At 53.2% G+C, this 19,242-nt stretch overlaps 1 protein-coding gene across 1 annotated transcript; it reads right to left on the bottom strand.

Moving 5' to 3' along the window:
* Nucleotides 1-7,929: 7,929 nt before the first annotated feature.
* On the bottom strand, nt 7,930-15,960 carry FOXR1 (forkhead box R1). The gene is made up of 6 exons (XM_062198390.1): nt 15,831-15,960; nt 10,011-10,085; nt 9,679-9,929; nt 9,263-9,489; nt 8,344-8,582; nt 7,930-7,958 (listed from the first exon to the last, which is right to left on the bottom strand). Exons 1-6 carry the CDS (start codon nt 15,889-15,891, stop codon nt 7,930-7,932), a joined length of 882 nt encoding a protein of 293 aa, XP_062054374.1. The 5' UTR covers nt 15,892-15,960.
* Between the last annotated feature and the right edge of the window lie 3,282 nt (nt 15,961-19,242).

Raw genomic sequence — 19,242 nt, 5'->3', positions numbered from 1 at the left:
TCTCCAAAGGCCTGTGCTTTTGTTTGTAAGACTTTTATTTTATTCGAAACACAGAGTGTCAGGAAGAGACAAAAAGAAATCTCCCATCTGCTGGTTCATTCCCACACATGGCCACAGTGAACGGCCTGTACTGGGCCAGGAGCCTGGAACTCCATCCAGGTCTCCCACGCGGGTGCAGGGGCCCAAGGACTCGGGCCATCTTCCACTGCTGTCCAGGAGCATTAGCAGGGCGGGAGCTGGATTGAAGTGGAGCAGCCGGAACACAATGGCACCCTGTTAGGGGGTGTAGGGGTGACAAGTGACACTCAACCGGCTGTACCACAGTGGCAGTCCCGAGCCCTTGCTTTGAGGGAATCTTGGATTAATGGATTAAGGATGGAACTTAATCCATTTATGTTGTCTAAGGTGGGCCTTGGAAAGTGACTGAATTAATTAGGAATCCCATAATGGAATTGAGATGGCTTTATAAGAACCCACATAGGGTGGATGAGGGGTGTGCTCCCTGGTTCTCAGCCTCCTGGCTCACCACGCCATGCCTCCCCTGTGTGCATTCCACCGTGCACCCCCCTCAGACACCAGAGCACCGGGCCAACTGGTCTTGAACTATGAACCACAACAGAAGGAACGTAAGCCTTTTCCCTTTCATGTGTTTTGGTGAAAGGGACGAAAACTTGACAAAGATACCAGATCTTCACTTTGGTGGGGCTGCCCTGTAGGCTCCAGGCTTTGCCAGATGCGATTCACTTCAGTGACCCTTAGAACACTCAATTCTTTCATCTCCCATCATTCCTCTGGCAGGGTCCATCCAGGACCTTAACCCCCCCCCCCCCCCCAAAATGCTCCTCTGAATCTTTCTAGTCTCTTGGAAAATTACTCAGCGTCTGCCTGCCGCTGGATGCTTGGCTCAAGGCCCGTGGTTTTCCAAAGTGTGACATTGTCCTCCCCTCAGGCCTGCAGAATCAGCAAATGGGAGCCTGTTAGTAATGCGAATTCTTGGACCTTAGACTTATTAAGTTGGAAGCCCATCTGTGGGTTCATGAATCCTGCGGAACTTTGTTCTTTTCATTGATATTTGAAAGGCAGAGAGACAGATCTTCCATTCACCAGTTCACCCCCCAGATGACCATAACAGCTAGGCAACACTGGGCTGGAACCAGTAGCTCAGAACTCAGTCTGAGTCTCCTACATGGGTGGCAGGGACTCAAGTACTTAAATCATCACCTGCTACTCTCATGGTGTACATTAGCAAGAAGCTGGATCAGAACCAGAGCCAGAACTTGAACCCATGTGCTGTGACATGGAGTGTGGGCGTCAAAGTGGTGCCTTAACCTGGTGTGCCAAGACATCTACCCCTCACAGGCCAAATGCCTGCCCCACCTTCCATCTGTACTGTGTCACTTCAGTTACCTTCTTTTGCTTGCATCCATGTAATATTTATTTAAAAGGCAGAGTGACAGAAAGGGAGAATTTTTTTTTTTAATTTGACAGACAGTAAGAGAGAGAAAGGTCTTCCTTCCATTGGTTCACCCCCCAAATGGCTGCTACGGCTGGAGTTACGCTGATCCAAAGCCAGGAGCCAGGTGCTTCCGCCTGGTCTCCCACGCAGGTGTAGGCACAGGTGCCCAAGCACTTGGGCCATCCTCCACTGCACTCCCAGGCCACAGCAGAGAGCTGGACTGGAAGAGGAACAACCAGGACCAGAACCCGGTGCCCATATGGGATGCTGGTGCCACAGGCGGTGGATTAACCTAGTGAGCCATGGCGCCGGCCCAAGGGAAAATTTTTTATTTATAGGTTCATGCCCCAAATGGCTGCAACAGCCAAATCTGGGATAAGCCGAAACCAGGAGCCTCCTGGAACTTCATTCAGGGCCTTTATAAGGGCGGCAGGGCCATCTTCTGCTGCTTTCCCAGCTGCATTAGCAGGGAGCTGGATTGGAAGTGGAGCGTTTGAGACCTGAAACACGCTCATATGGGATGCTGGCATCACAGGCGGTGGCTTTACCTGATATGCCACAACACCTGCTCCAAGCATGCCTTTTAAAACCTTTCACCGGGGCCGGTGCTGTGGTGTTGCAGCCATCTGGGGAGTGAACCAGCAAATAGAAGACTTCTCTCTCTGCCTCTCTGTAACTCTGTTCAAATTAATCATCTTAAAACAAAAAACAGCCCTGCGGCTCAATAGGCTAATCCTCCGCCTGCAGCACCAGCACACCGGATTCTAGTCCCGGTCGGGGCACCGGATTCTGTCCCGGTTGCCCCTCTTCCAGGCCAGCTCTCTGCTATGGCCCAGGAGTGCAGTGGAGGATGGCCCAAGTGCTTGCGCCCTGCACCCGCATGGGAGACCAGGAGAAACACCTGGCTCCTGGCTTCGGATCAGCGCGATGCGCCGGCCGCAGTGGCCATTGGAGGGTGAACCAACGGCAAAGAAAGACCTTTCTCTCTGTCTCTCTCACTGTCCACTCTGCCTGTCAAAAAGAAAATTACAATCTGATTGCCAACTCCTCCTCCCCTGCCCCATGCAATAGTTCACTTGCTCCCAGCACTTTAGTATTCCAGCCCTTAGTTTGCAGAATTTACCCGTCAATAGTTCTGCCTCATAAATGCATTCCACCCCATAAAGCTCAGAAATACTGACAGAATGGGACATATGGAAAACTGGTGACCATCTGGCACGCAAGTTCTCAATAATATTGATGGAAAAAATGAAATGCCTCCCCTTTTGTGACGCCTTCCAGAGTTGGCTCAGCAGAATTCTCAATTCCAAGGTCCTTTGCTTCTTAAGTTGTCACTATTTTTAGTATCCCATTGAAAATCCAATAGTTGGAAAGCTCAAGTACAGAGACCACGTCCCATTCATGTCTGACCACTAAGAATTAGCATATGGTGGCCCTCTAGATATGTTTGTCAAATTAAAAGTCAAAAGCCAAGCAGCTTGAGGTTAAGACGCCCCTCAGGGGTGGACGTTCTTACCGGGGAGGGAGCCCAGGTAGCTTGTGGTTAAAAAGGCAGTGCCAGGACCAGAGTTGTGGCACAGCGGGTTAAGCTGGTGCCTGTGACACAGGCATCGCACACGGGAGCACTGTGTCATGCCCTGGCTTTTCTGCTGCTGATCTAGCTCCCTGCTAATGCACCTGGGAAAGCGGCAGAAGATGGCCTAAGTGCTCGGGCCCTGCCACCCACATGGGGGACCTGGATGGAGTTCCAGGCTCCTTGCTTCAGGCCTGGGCCAGCCCTGGCCATTTGGGGAAGTGGATGGAAGATCTCTCTCCTTAAGTCACTCTGCCTTTCAAATAAATACTTAAAAAAAAAAAAAAAAAAAAAAAAGCAGTGCCGACATCTCCTCCCGGGAGAAGCCTTCCTCAGGTCCCCCAGTCGGAGCAAACCCTCTCTTCTGTGTGTCCAGGAACTGTGGAATCTGTCAGTTACAGAAGTGACCAGAGACCACTCACAGCGAATGTGCAGCTGTGGGGGCCTGGACATGAGCGTCCCTGGGTGCCAGTAGCACTGAGTAGCTGTGGGGCTGTGGGCTGCGCGTGGCTTGGCTCAGTGGTTCTCTACCCCATCAGCCTTAGCAACCCAGAGGTGGAGCAAATGCTTTCAAGACCCCATTTACCACCATGAAGTGACTCTGATAAAAATAACCAACCTACACACGTAAATAAAAAAAAAAGTCCAACATAATGCTCTAGTTGCAATGTCACAAAGGGAGACTGTTTTATAATAAAGTAAAATGGATAAAGTAAAATGTAGCAATGGATAAGCTACCGGAAATTTTCACCGGAAATTCCCGTGTACTTACAGGGAATAGCCTAAACAGATGATATTCAACTACTGAGAATACTTTACACTGACTACCTTGGAACTAGAGCTGAAGAAATGTGCGCCTACGCACGATCCTTCTGAGCGCGCCAGACACGCACATACACACGCTGACACAGGTGAGGTGTTGACTTACAACTCTAGAATAGCTTTGCTGTCAGTGAACTGATTTCCCAAAATGACAAACTCCTCTTAGTAAACTTCCAAACCAAAAAAGTATCTTTCTTCACATAAAAGCTGCATTCCTGGAAAACTCGGTGTGTGCTGACCTGATGCTACAAAGCATTTTGTTTAGGTAGAACACCAAGTTAGTTCTTGGCTGAGCTCATTATAAACAGCTGTGGTCTGGGTCAATTCTTAAAGGTGAAGGCCTGTCTCCTGCACCAGGGACATCTGACACCCCAGGGCCTTGACTGCCAATGCCCACCACACCCCCTGGGGTGCCTGTAGTGCCCAGTGAGGGCCCTGGCCCAGCACTGCTAACTTCCTGCTGCACGGTGAGACTGAAGGGGCTGGGGCCCGGGGCAGGAGACCGGGTGGTGGGGGTGGGGAGAGTCGGGGGCAGAGTGGCCGTGAAGGATTTCCTGTCACAGAAACATGCAGACCAGCAAACAGCTCTTTCTCTAAAGGCGCATTTGCTCTGGTAGGACATGGATTGCACTTTCAGGAGTAGCACCACGTTTCAAAGAGCAGGCAGGAGGCAGCTGGGCCTCAGCTGCCACTTCACAGGGCATGAAACAGTGCTAAGTGGACAGGAAGTGAAGGCTACTCCTCAAACAGAACAGCCATCACAGACGGGGACAATGTTTATCTGGGGGCCGGCTGCTCGAGACATACCAGCGTGCCCGTTCGAGTCCTGGCTACTCTGCTTCTGATCCAGCTAACACAGGTGGGAAGTGCTGGATGCTGGGTACCCACGTAGGTGACCTAGGTGGGGTTCCTGGCCCCTACCTTTGGCTTGGTCCAGCCCGGCTGCTGCAGGCACTTGGGGAGTGAACCAGCAGATGGACAATCTCCTGTCTCTCAACTTTTCAAATGAATAAATCTTTAAAATGTTGAATTTGAGAGGCTGAGAGACAAACATCACACACAGATCTTCTATCCACTTGTTGGCCCCTCAACATGCCTGTAACAGCTGAGGCTGGGCCAGGACAGAGGAGGAGGAACTGGAAGTCAACCCAGAGACCCAAACACCTGAGCCTTCCCCTGCTGCCTCCTGGGGTGCACGTCGGCTGGAAGCTGGAGCCAGGAGCAGAGCTGCACTCAAACCCAGGCATTCGGACATGGGACGCGGGTGTTCCAAGTGGCGGCGTAGCCCCAGCGCACCCCCCAGCCATCCTCCTAAGATGCCTGTGTGGATCTACACACGCGAGTGAAATGGTGTCTAACCTGCTTCCAAGCACTCCACTATTAATATGCTGGACTGCACACTTCCCATTATCTTGTTCAGTTCAAGTCAGCTCTCCAGGTACTTTCCTTATCCCTATTTTACAACTAAGGAAACAGAGGTTTAGAAATGTTTAAAAAGGGGGCTGGCACGGTGGCATTAACAGGTTAAGCTGTAGCCTGTGGTGCCAGCATCCCATATGGGCACCGGTTTGAGTCCCAGCTGCTCCACTTCTGATCCTGCTCCCTGCTAATGGCCTGAGAAAGCAGTGGAAGATGGCCCACATATTGGGGCTCTCTGATGAAGCTCCTGACTTCAGCCTGGCCAGGTGTTGGCTGCTGCAGCCATCTAGGGAGTGAATCAGAGGATGGAAATCTTTGTCTCTTCCTCTCTTTCAGGAGAAAAAAAAAATGTTGTAAAAATTCAGCTTGGAAAAAAAAAAAAAAAAAGACATCCAGCTTGTTACAGGGCAGATTTTCTGCTGAGGGGGAACGGAGAGTCAGATATAGAAAATAAAAGTGTTGCTAAGCAACAGTAAGGCCCAGGCTACCAATAAGCATCGTGGGGGCTAAAAGGAGATGCAGGCTGTTGGTGGCCCTCCCAGACGCCACAACCACACACTTGGCTCCCACCATGACCCAGGCTCAGTACCAGGCAGAAGCTGTGTCAGGGCCGAGCACCAACAAGAAAAGGGAAGGTGAGGGACCACTTCAGGCTCCCCGCCTGCAGAGACCAGGGAGCCATTCCCAAGTTAGGGACCACAGGCACCTCTGGAGAGGAGTGATGCATTGCGTGAGGCACAGATGACTGGTGGGCAGGGGGTCCCGTGCAAGATACAGGATGGTCCTGCAACACTGGGGTGTTGTGGGATCCTCTCTGACCCGAGAGCTGGCCCTGCCCTGGGCCACAGCAGCCCCAAGGACTCACTGAGGCATCACAGACTCAGCAGCATGTGGAAGGCACTGGCTCTTGGGATGCGAATTCTCACTGCCCCCCTACCCTGCACACTCATCCCCCATCCCCACTACAACAGAGCGAAAGTCAATGTGGTGCTCCCTAGCCAGAGAGGAAATGTCAAGAGCCCAAGGGAGGAAGAAGCGACTCCTCACTTCTTGCAGCTCCCTTCCTTAACTGCCCCGTAACACCCTCATCTCCAGCTGTGGCTTCAACTCTGACCCCAAGCCACACCCCACAGGCCTTGCTTCTGTGCTCTGGACGCCTCTCCGCGGCTCGTCATGCTGACCACCCCCACAGTGGTGCGTGGGACTCCCCATTCAACATTTCCCAAATGGATGCACCCTTCTTCCAATTGTATCCCTATACCCAAGCCCAGCCTAGATTCCTCCCCGGCCCCCTGCGCCCCAGCCAGCAGATTCTACCGCCCACACATCGCAGCCCGTCCCCTTCTCATTCTCTGCACCTCCCTTGCAGCCATACCTTCTCCCCAGCTCACCCCACCGGCTGGCTCCAGCCTCAGCCTTCTCCTGCTCTTCATCCACACACAGGCAGCCGGATGGCCTAACCTGAACACAAGCATCCACCAGCCCTCCCACTTCTCTCTGCATCCCATCTTGCTTTCACTCGTCGGTACCCTATTCCTGTTTAATTCAAGAACTACCTCCTCCCTGCCAGAGAGCAAACTCTGTGTTCAAAACTAGCCAAGGAGTCAAGTACTTGTCCTGCCTCTCTTGTAGGAGCCACACATCATAACTGTGGCAGGCTAAAACTTTCTATACAGGTATTTCAGCTCAGGGCAGGTGCTATGGTACAGCAGGGTAGGACACCCACGTCCCTAATCAGGGTGCCAGTTTGATGCCAGACTACTCTGGGCTTCTCTTCCAGGCCCCTGCCAATGAGCCTGGAAAGCAGCAGGTGATGCTTCAAATACTTGGGATCTCTGCTACCCTTGTGAGATACCCAGAGGGAGTTCCTTGCTCTGAGCTTCAACTGGCCCAGCCCCAGATGTTGTGGCCATTTGGGGGAGGGAACCAGCAGATGGAAGATCTGTCTCTTTTACGTTCAAATAAATAACCTTCAAAAAAAAATCTCAACTTTCAGGAAGATGGAAAGTATGACCAGTATTCAAGTAAAAATACATTCAAACAGTCCTTTTAAGGAAAAGCACTTAGGAATTGCTTCAACATAACCTGGGGGAGAACGGGTACCGCCTGTAACAAAACAGCAGTGTCCAGGAGTGAAGCTGGACGACAGACATGCAGGGGCTCTTCATATTATCCTTTACTGATCAAAAATTCCAAACAAAGGTAGCCTCTCCCTAAAACTGGCCCCTCTGCTGCCTTGGCACCTGCCCTTACCCCTGTCATGGCTACCACAGCGCACAGCAGAAACTGTCCCGGGGCCCTGAAGCCCTATGAGTTCGTTAAGTAGCAGCTTAACGATGTTAGCTGAACAAGTAGGTGGTGCTCCCAGGGCTGCCTGCCACAAGCCACCATCTCCCAAGATTATCTTCAAAATCCAGAAAACGGGCACTTGCTCAGGTCTGGCGAAGGGCAAGGACTCTCCTCCTCCGAGACAAGCGTGGTCTCTGGGTCTGCACGCCAGCAGCTGCCCCACTGCCTGGGAGTACGCATGGGCTGCTCCCCACCCCGAGCTGGAACTGCACCTCCGCCCTTCACCCCATCTTCAGAGACCACACACACACATCCACACAAAGCTGCTGGGGCAACTTTAATAAGGCAGAGGCTGACTCGCTTCGCGGCATCAAAGGTCAAAGAGGAAGGGCATCATACCTGTGAGAGAAGGAGAGAGTTTAGAGGAATCTGCACGGCACCTGCTGTCCTCCGAGTCTGGAAGGCTCGCACCGGCCATCTGCTTTTCCTGGCTCAAGGCTCAAACGCCACGCAGGCGCCGAGCTGCTCCGGGAACTGTCCCGGCTGCACACGCCTGAGCGCGCTTCCCATACTGTGTGGCCCCCCATGAGCAGGGCTGCTAGCCCCTCATTGGTTCACCCCCCCATCAAGGTCCCACCTCAGGCATGTATCACTAGAGGGTTCAGACCACCTCTGCCCACCCCTGCTCCCCACGGGAGACGCCCCCAGGCTCCCACACTCCGCCTCCAGCAAGGGTGGCCGGCCCCGCCTCAGCCCGCCACGCACGCACGCCAAGGCCTCGCACCTGGCTGGCTCATGCACTGCTCGATACTTTCCAGCTGGGTGGCAGCCAGGGCGCGGGCCTCCTCGGCAAAGCGGCGGCGGCCCTCCTCAGTCAACTTCCAGAGGCAGGAGCGGGGCCGGGCGCTGGCCGCGACCTGCATACTGACCGGCACTTTCTCAAAGCTGTCTCGGAAACACAGGTTGTGGCGGATGGTGTTCTTCCAGCCTTCCGGAGCCGTCCGGAAAAACGGAAAGTGTTGTCTGTGGACAGGAGAGGTTAAGGGAGGGGGGCTCTGAGTGTGCCGTCTGCCGAGGCCGCTCTCGGGTGGCCGAGGGCACAGCAACACCCCGACCTGTGCCAGCCGTGCCAGCCCCCTCCTCCTGCAGGCCCGGCCCACTGCCTATTCCACCCTCACTCTCCTCCTGCCTTCCAAGGGCTCAGGACTGTGCCCACAGCACAAACAGGCAGAACCGGGCTCCTGGTCAGGGAGGGGCGCCTCTGAAGAGCAGGCCCTCCTTGTACTGCAGGGAGGGGGCCTGCGAAGCTCCCCCTCTCCCTTCTTAGCTGTGCATGCCGGCCCTGGAGGCGTGCCAGCCAGGGAGAAGCAGGTGGGATGCTGTCGATGTCCAGGAAACTAGATCTCACACTGGCTAATCTGGACAGGGAGGGGCGTGGAGCAACTGTCACCAGGCCCAGTGGGATTTGGGAGGGGAAGTGTGACCAAGAAGCTTGGCGTGTTTCGAGGATGTGAGAGTGAACGTGTTCCCGGATGTGGGAGTGGGGCACACACCCAGCTGGGAAGAGACCCCTGGGTGAGCTCCCGTGCTCTCAGACCAGAGGGGGACCGAGCCAGCAGCCCAGGGCCTGGGGGCGGGTTGGGAGGCTCTAGAGCAGGGCCCTGGCCCCTCCCCGCCCTCCTCACGAGCCCCCCGGCACATACCGAGTGAAACTGTAGATCTGCTGCACGTTGAGGCCACGGGGGGAACTGTTTCTTAATGCCAGGGCAATTAGGTGGAAGTAATTGAGAGGGGGCCGGGGCCAGAGCCTCCCCTCCTGGCTGCTGGCTTGCTGAAGCCTCCGGCTCTGGAGGGGGGCCCTTTTGTGAGGGGACAGCAGAGCCACACAGGAGCTGTCATCCTGGTCCTCGGCCTCCTCCTCTTCCGTGAGCTAGAGGAGCACAGAGGAGGAACTGGTCCTGACTCCTCGGCTGCCCTCAGGGCTGTGCTGGCAGGAAGGGGCAGTGGCACAGGCCCACCAGCTGGGCTGCTCCCCAACCCAAGGCTGCCCCTAAGAGCAGAACTCTGGCACCTCGTCCCTGTGCCCGCCCTGCCTACTCCCCACCCCAGAAATCCCTACCTCCCAGCTGCTGGGGGAAGATGAAAAGTGCTTCGGCGACGGAGACTGCTCGGGGGAGGAAAGTGACAGTGCACCGGCGGCCCCCGCAGCCTCAGGGCAGCAGGCATCTTCCTGATGGCAGGGCAGCCGAGGGCGAGGGACCGCGCCCGCCGGTTCCTTCTTCTCGCTAGCCCCTTGGGCTTCCAGCTTTCCTGGTGGGTACACGATGTTGGGGTTCACCCACATCCACAGGTTGGGCTCATACTCTGGACCTGGGGAGAGCAAAGGGCGTCGGCGTCCCCGGCGTCCAGCCTGGGCCATGGAGCTGTGTCGGCAGAGATCCGGCCGCTCACCATCTCTGTCAGCGTGGGGCTTCTTCTCCAGAGGTAACCTTGGTGGTTCGACTATTTGAAGCCTGTACCTGGCAACTGGCAAAATAAAGTGCAGATGGTCAAGACATCCTGGGACTTCGAGAGACGAGCCCTGCCTGGGGGGCTCTCCTGCCCCGGTTCTCTCCTTCAGCCACAGACAGCATCCTGAGCCACATGCCGCGAGCCTGTGGCTGCCGTTACCATCTAGAAACTCGGGGTCCTCAACCCTTGACCTCTAGCCCAGGCTTTCCGCCGGCCCCTAAGCAGCACTTGAGACAGGGCTTGGGTAGCCCGCGGTGCGCCACCCTCGACCCTGCTGGACCTGAACTCCTCCTTCTCCCACTCCTTCCTGCAGCGTCCCTGTCTCGGCAAACAGCACCACCAGCCAACTCGCTGTTCCGTCCCCACGAACGTCACGTTACAGAGGCTTGGTTTTTGTCAGGCGGTAATGATGTCCTACTGAGGGTTTGGCAGTCCAAAAGGATGTCCCTAGGCTGGTGCTGTGCTGTAGTGGGTAAAGCTGCCGCCTGCAGGGCTGGCATCCCACATGGGTGCCAGTTCAAGTTCCGACTGCCCTACTTCTGATCTAGCTCTCTGCTATGGCTTGGGAAAGCAGCAGAAGATGGCCCGAGTGCTTGGGCCCCTGCACCCAAGTGGGAGATCAGGAAGAAGCTCCTGGCTACAGATCTGCTCAGCTCCAGCTGTTGCAGCCACTTGGGGAATGAACCAATGGATGGAAGACCTTTCTGTCTCTGTCTGTCTATGGCTCTGCCTCTCAAATAAATAAAATCTTAAATACCCCTGCTACCCAGGGAGACCTGGACTGTGTTCCCAACTCTGGGCTTTGGCTTCTGCCCCCTGGCCATTGTGGGCATTTAGGGAGTGAAGCAATGGAGGGGAGCCCTCTCTCTGTCTTTCAAATAAATACAAATCACTAGAACCAACAAAGTGCGTTTGCTGAATACAACAACATAATAATCAATACTGTTATTCTATAACAGCATTAAAACTGTTAGACTTCAAAAAGGTAGTATTTACAGTAAGAACCAGGGGCTGGTGCTGTGGCAGAGTTAAGCCACCACCTGCAGTGCCAGCATCCCATATGGGTGCCAGTTCAAGTCCAGGCTGCTCCACTTCCAATCCAGCTTCCTGCTGATGCTCCTGGGAAAGCAGTGGAAAATGGCCCAAGTCCTTGGGCCCCTGAACCCATGTGGGAGACCCGGATGAAGCTCCTGGCTTCAGATTGGCTCAGCTCTGGCTGTTGCAGCCACTTGGGGAGTGAACCAGAGGATGGAAGATCTCTTTCTCTGTCTCTCCGTAACTCTTTCTTCCAAATAAAATAAACAAATCTTTAAAAAATATATAAGTAGATAGGAATTAACCCATAAAAGAATGGGGGAAAAGCCGGCGCCATGGCTTAACAGGCTAATCCTCCACCTTGCGGCGCTGGCACACTGGGTTCTAGTCCCGGTCGGGGCACCGGATTCTGTCCTGGTTGCCCCTCTTCCAGGCCAGCTCTCTGCTGTGGCCCGGGAAGGCAGTGGAGGATGGCCCAAGTGCTTGGGCCCTGCACCCGCATGGGAGACCAGGAGAAGCACCTGGCTCCTGGCTTCGGATCAGTGAGATGCGCCGGCTGCAGCGGCCATTGGAGGGTGAACCAACGGCAAAAAGGAAGACCTTTCTCTCTCTCTCTCTCTCACTATCCACTCTGCCTGTCAAAAAAAAAAAGGGGGGGGGGAATCTAATTAGTATTTAATGACATAACAGATTTGAATAAACAAAGACACAATAAAGATGCCAGTTACCTTTCAAATCAACCTATAAATTTGTTTAAAGACTTTATTTATTTATTTGAGAGGCAGAGTTACATACAGTGAGAGGGAGAGACAGAAAGGTCTCCCTTCCATTGGTTCACTCCCCAGATGGCCGCAGCCATGCCCTTCCTAAGCCAGGAGCCAGGTGCTTCTTCCTAGCCTTCCACGTGGTACAGGGGCCCAAGGACTTGCCCAAGACCTGCTTTCCCAGGCCACAGCAGAAAGCTAGGTTGCAAGAGGAGCACCTGGGAATAGAACCGGTGCCCATATGGGATGGGGGCGCCATGGCACCGACCCCAACAACCCATACATTTTTATGCACATTTAATAACACATAAAAATGATGGGACAGCTAGCGTGAAGGCTGCCACTTGGGACACTGGCATCCCGTAACAGAGTGCTAGGTCAAGTCCCGGCTCCCCTGCTTCCCATCCAGCTCCCTCCTAACGCGCCTGGTAAGGCAGCAGACACCCAAGTCCTTGGGTCCCTGCCACCCACGAAGGAGACCTGGATGGAGTTTCTGGCTCCTGGCTTCAGCCCAGCTCAGCCCCAGATTGTTGCAGACATTTGGGGAATGAACGAGCAGATGGAAAAATCTCTCTAAAAATAAATTTTTAAGATTTTTAATTCTTTTTATAATTAATTTATTTGAAAGGCAGAGTGACAGAGAGAGATCCTAGGCACCCTGAAATGGGATGCTGGCATTGCAAGTGGCAGCCTAACTGCCCTGCCACAATGCCAGCCCCGAAATTAATCTTTAAAAAAATTAGAATTTCTGCACACTAAAAGTCACCATAAGCCAAAGGGGAAGACAAGTGACAATAAACTAGGGAAAAAATTCAACCCAAAGTTCTCTAACATGCAGAGTTCCCACAAATCCTTAAATAAAAGATCAACACAAATTTACAAGTGAGAAAAAAAATCAGCGTTCCTAAAGAGGGGTACCTGAGTGGCTAAAAGATGTTCAACCTTATTAGCAATTAAATAAAATACAACACTTCACATCAATCAGATTAACAAGAATCATGAAGAAAACAGAACCCCTGATCACCCTGCACTTCCGGCTGTCAGCCACACAGCCCCACGTGGAGCACTCAGGCAGAACCAGTGCACGCCACCCCCCACACTGCTCCTGTTAACAGGACTCTTCGGCTATTGTCCTCCACTAAACTTTCGGCCACTCCCCCTCATTTAGAAGGGCTTACTGTCACCCTCTCCATCACTTCTGCCCTAGGTCCTGGTTGTTTCCTGAACACTTCCACACTACTTTAGACAGTCCCTCTCTCCGTCATGAGCTAAACCAGTAACCGCAGCCTCTCCATAACCTCGTCTGTGCACCACGTAAGAACGTGCCACCTTATGTCTCTCCCGCTAACTCACTCTCCACCCCGACTAGGACCTCCCACGATCACCGACCCATCGACCAAAGGCTTCAGAGCACTTGTTTGGCAGAGCTGAACCTAATCAGGGTTCTGTTTGAAAGCCACAGGAGAACGGGGAGGAAAGCCGGAGACCTCAGCAGGATCCGAGCAGAGAGCCTCTGTCTTTTGTCTGGCTAGCAGATTCCCTGTGCTCTCAGGGACAACGTCCCAGGAACCCTCCCTCTTTCCTGTGTCATTAATGTTGCTATTCTCACCAGCACCCAAATGCGCTGTTAATTCTCCCGTGTGACTAAAAAGAACTTGTTGGCCCCCACTTTCTGTACCTGGCCACCACTATTTTCAGACAAAATTCCTTGAAAGAAGAATTTATACTTTTCACTGCCCCTCCTTCCATTCCTTTATTTATTTATTTAGAGAGTTCCAGCCTCTCTCTTTTCCATCCCTAAAGCTCTCTGATCAGCTTTCCATTCTACACCCCACCCCCAAGGTCATCAGGGACTTCCAGACTGCTAAGTCAGTCACTGATCTCTCCCCTCCTTGACACCCTCCCTTGACTGGTTTCCGGGACACCAGTCCCGTGGCTTTGGTTCTCACTGGTCTTTTTTTTTTTTTTTTCCTACTTATCTCTCTTCTCCCTAATCTTTTTATAATGCAATGCCCCTGGGTTCATCCTTGGCCCTCTCGGCCTCACTCCTCGAACTCCACCCATATCCCAAAGCCTGGAAATTTACATCTGCAGTCCTCACCTCTTCCCAGAACACCAGGCCCTTAGGTCCAACCGCCTACTCAACACTTCTAGCAGTGCCAGACTTTCACCCGATGCACCAAGAGCTTCAGACAGCCACTCGCTAGGATCTCTTCCTTCCACCAGGCATCCAATCCACCAGCGACTGTGGCCGCCTTCGCCCGGCCCCACCTGGTCTGCTACTCTCCCATCTGCCCCACACACAGCACACCCTCCAGCTGGCAGCCACAGGGATCCTTCCAGATTGGAACATCTTGTCAAACCAGGGTTGTCATTTGGAGGGCCCGATGCAAAGTGAAACCATGGGGCTCCTTGGTCACACAGGAAAAAGTCAAGACCGCAGTGGCAAAGCGGGCAGCAGGCTCACGAGAGGGGCCCCAGGTCACATCACTTGTCTGCCCCAAACCTCCCGGCCGTGCCTCACATTAAGTCAGTACTGAAGCCCTGACACAGCAGATAAACACCTCTGCACCCACACACAGCCCGCAAGCTCTCAGCATTGGCCTGGATGCAGCCTCACTGGCCTCTCTGCAGCTCCCCAAACACCCGAGGACGCTGGCATGGAGCGGGACGGCTTTCATCCCCTTCAACTCCTTGCTCAAGTATCCTGTTCCCAGTGGAGGTCTACATGACCCTGCAACACCACAGCTGGGACCACCTCCAACCGTGCCATCCCTTGTTTCCTTTCCCATTACAGGCTAGGCATAGGACATAACCCACTCCTCCAGGCACTGTCTGCCCGCCCCAGGAGACAGCAGCCCCGGGCCGGCTCGCCCCTCCACTCCCCGTGCATCCCAGCGTCCAGGGCAGTGGCAGGCCAAGGCGAGGCCCTGAATGAGGGAACACACAGGAACGCCCCGTGGCATTAACCACCATGGCAAACAGCTGGGGAGGGTTTAGGTGTCAGGACAGTGACAACACAGAAGGCAACACACGTGGACCACAGGCGGCTACCCAAGTGCAGGAAATAGCGAACCAGCCCTGCATCTAGCAACACACAAAGAGCTCCGGAGAACCGTGGGAGCCGGGAAGACACTCAAAAGATCGGGGTCCCAACACAGAGGGGAAATGGGCAGAGTCAACTCAACGCTTTAGCGGCCGCGCAGGCAAACATGGGGCCGCGAATTTTGGAATAATGACCTCGGCTCTCAACCCTGGAGGGCCGAGAGGGAGGAGAAAACAACACGGCCACCGCCAACCATCCCCTCAGCAAGCACTACACAAGTCTGCATCCGGAGGTGGGGATGCAAACACACACCGTTAGTTGCTTTTTTCTTTTTTTTTTGGACAGGCAGAGTGGATAGTGAGAGAGAGAGACAGAGAGAAAGGTCTTCTTTTTGCCGTTGGTTCACCCTCCAATGGCCACTGCGGCCGGCGCACCGCGCTGATCCGAAGCCAGGAGCCAGGTGCTTCTCCTGGTCTCCCATGGGGTGCAGGACCCAAGCACTTGGGCCATCCTCCACTGCACTCCGGGGCCACAGCAGAGAGCTGGCCTGGAAGAGGGGCAACCGGGACAGAATCCGGCGCCCCGACCTGGACTAGAACCCGGTGTGCCGGCGCCGCAAGGCGGAGGATTAGCCTGTTAAGCCACAGCGCCGGCCTAGTTGGTTTTTTTTTTTAAGAGACAGAAAAACAAGGCGAGCCTACAGCATTCCAAATGGCGCCGCCGAGGAGCCACTGAGCGAGCAAGGAGAGGCGGCTCGGCGGAGCCCTGGCACGTTCCAAGGTCGGCGAGACCCGCTGTCCTCCGCGGGCTTCCAGTCGAAAGGCGCGCGCGCGCAGCCCGGCCCGGGGCACACACACCGCGGCGCCCCCGCCGGCCAGGCCCGCCGCTCGCCCCTCCCCCCCGCCCGGCACTCACGGTTCTGCTCGGCCACAGGCAGGTGCGATGTGGTGAAGGCCAGAAAGGCCTCGTTCCCCATGTCCCAGTCGAGCAGTCCCGGGACCTGGCCATGGAGGCTGGCCCAGACGTCGAGCTGCTGGAGTTTGAGGTCCACCTTTGGGGAGAGCGCGGCGCGCCCAGCCGCGCACGGGGCGAGCCGGGGGAGACTGCGGGTGGGCCTCCGAGGGCTTCAAGTACCCTCGCTCCGATGGGATTAGGAGGGAGGTGGCGCAGGTGTGCCAGTCCTCGTTTGACGCCTCTAATCTCCTCGGAGGGAGCCTGCCCTCGCCCACTGCCGGCGAGTTTGGGGGCTTGGGAACCTCAGGGAGGGGTCCCACAGAGTCTCCCCTGGCTGTGCTTTCGTGCAAAGTTATTTTGTTTAAAAGGCATCGTGGCCCTCCCCTCCCCCACTACTTATAGCCGCCTTCTAGAACTTCTGATGGGTTTTTATGGCTTATCTAGAGTCACCTCCTAGCAGATGGTGGAGATAGGATTAGACTCAATGGTGATTTAATTTTGTTCTTAATTATTTTATCGCATTTTAAAAAGACTTATTTATTTACTTGAAAGAGTTAGAGAGGCAGAAAGAGGAAGTCTTCCATCTGCTGGTTCACTCCCTAAATGGCTGAAACGGCGAGAGCTGGGCCGATCTGAAGCCAGAAGCCAAGAGCTTCTTCCAGGTCTCCCACTCCTGTGCAGGGGCCCAAGGACTTGGATCTGCTGCTTTTCTAGACCCTAACAGAGCGCTGGATTGCAAGTGGAGCAGCCGGAACTCGAACTAGCACCCATATGGGATGCCACACTGCAGGCAGCGGCTTTTACTCGCTACACCACAGCAGTGCCTCCCTTAATAATTGTAAGTTTACAGAAAAATGCCAAAAAAGCTATGAGAAAATTCCTGTTTACCCATTCCCATTATTTGCCAATTGACATTTTGTCATATTTTTAATTTGTTATACATATAACACAGGCTTTTTTTCTTAGCTTTTTGAGAGTAATTTGGAGATATGCACTTTTACCCATAAATACTTATTTCCCAAAAATAAGGATATTGGCTTACATAATAAAAAATAAGAAAAGTATCTAAATCAGAAAATTTAGCTTTGATTCATTACTATAATCAGTATACAGACCTTATTCAAATTTTGCCAATTGTCCCAACAATGCCTTTTATGTGGGGCCAGTGCTGTGGCGCAGTAGGTTAAATCCCCAGCCTGCAGCATCAGAATCCCATATGCGTTCCAGTTCACGTCCCAGCTGCTCCACTTCTGATCAGCTCCCTGCTGATGTGTCTGGGAAAGCACTAGAAGATTGAGGTAACACCTTGACAGTAGGGGCTCCATTTTGGAGCACCCTCCCTGCCCCCTCCATGAGACGCTGGTCTGAAACTATGCCCTAAAACACTCAGGCAGTAGCAGTCCACTGCATCACACTAGGCAGAGCATAGAAACCCCCTCGCATGATTGCTCAAGCTTAAAGACAGATAGGTGGGGCCGCCGCTGTGGCCTAGCGGGTGAGGCCAGTGCTGGCATCCCATATGGGTGCCAGTTCATGTCCTGGCCGTTCCACTTCCGATCCAGCTCTCTACTGTGGCCTGGGAAAGCAGTGGAGGATGCCCCAGGCCTGCCCTCTTGTGGGGACTCAAAAGAGGCTCCTGGCTCCTGGCTCCTGGCTCCTGGCTCCTGGCTCCTGGCTCCAGGCCTTGGATCAGCCCAGCTCTGGCTGCTGTGACCATTTGGGGAGTGAGCCAGCAGATGGAAGACTTTCTCTCTCTTTTTCTCTCTCTCTCTCTCTGCCTTTCAAATAAACAAATAAATCTAAAAACCAAACAAACAAAAAACAGGCTGCACCTGGGTTACTGATAAGACTGTAATTTGTCCATGTCCTACATATTGTTATACCTGAGCAAGTGAAAACAGAGGAGCACCACACATCGATAAAATTGATGGTTCTTCATTGCTGTTGATGGAGAGCGGGCTCACGCCCTAAAGAACTCTTGACTCCCAAGCTTAAAGCAACAGGGTTTATAAAGGCAAAAATCACAAGGAGGGGAGGGGGAACACATGGTTACGGGGTCAAGCTAACCTAAAACCTATGTGAAACTAATACCAATTATAATCTTAACAGTACCAGTTACAATCTTAACAATTTCAATTAGGTTCTTGACATTAATCCAGGTATTGGCCTAAATCATATGTAGGACATAGACAAATTACAATATCTCATTAACCCAGGTGCAGCCTATCTGTTTTTAATCATAAACAAGCATGTGAGAGGGTCTCTGTGCTCTGCCTACTGTGATGTCGTGGACTGCTACTGTCTGAGTGTTTTAGGTCATAGTTTCAGACCAGAGTCTCACATTGGGGGGTGCTTTCTCAAGATGGAGTCAAGATGGAGTCTCGGGTGCTCCAAAATGGAGTCCCTGCTGCCAAGGTGTTACTTCAGTATGATTTAGGCCAATACCTGGATTAATGTCAAGAACCTAATTGAAATTGTTAAGATTGTAACTGATATTGTTAAGATTATAATTGGTATTAGTTTTGCATAGACTTTAGGTTAGATTGACCCCAGTAACCATGTATTCCCCACCTCCCCATCCTAGCAACCATGTATCCCCCTCCTGTTTTTGTGGTTTTTGCCTTTATAAACCCTGTTGCTTTGGGCTTCGGGCTTGAGAGTTCTTTATGGTGTGAGCCTGTTCTTCCCCTCTGGCAATAAAGGACCATCAAATCTTACCAGTGTGTGGCGCTCCTCTGCACTCGCTCAGGTGCAACAAGATGACCAGGTACTTGGCCCCTGCACCCACATGGGAGACCCAGAGGAAGTTCCTGGCTCCTGGCTTAGGATCAACTCAGTTCTGGCTGTTGGCGGCAATTTTGGGAATGAATCAGTTGATGGAAGACCTTTCTCTCTGTCTCTGCCTCTCTCTGTAACTCTTTCAAATAAACAAAATAAATATTTTATTTATTTATTTATTTTTTTTGACAGGCAGAGTGGACAGTGAGAAAGAGAGAAAGAGAGAAAGGTCTTCCTTTTTCCATTGGTTCACCCCCCAATGGCCACTACAGCCGGCGCACCGAGCTGATCCGAAGCCAGGAGCCAGGTGCTTCTCCTGGTCTCCCATGGGGTGCAGGGCCCAAGCACTTGGGCCATCCTCCACCACACTCCCGGGCCACAGCAAAGAGCTGGCCTGGAAGAGGGGCAACCAGGACAGAATCCGGCGCCCTGACCGGGACTAGAACCCGGTGTGCCGGCGCTGCAGGCGGAGGATTAGCCTAGTGAGCCACGGCACCAGCCTCAAAATAAATATTTTTTAAAATGTCTTTTGTGTAATTTTTTTTTGTCTATGATCCTTCAGGATCATTGGGTTCATTTTTTTTTTTAAAGATTT

The sequence above is a fragment of the Lepus europaeus genome, chromosome 7, assembly GCF_033115175.1.
Source record: "Lepus europaeus isolate LE1 chromosome 7, mLepTim1.pri, whole genome shotgun sequence".
NCBI lineage: Eukaryota > Metazoa > Chordata > Mammalia > Lagomorpha > Leporidae > Lepus > Lepus europaeus.
Note: the sequence above shows the minus strand (reverse complement) of the source record. Positions and strands in the feature narration are given on the sequence as shown.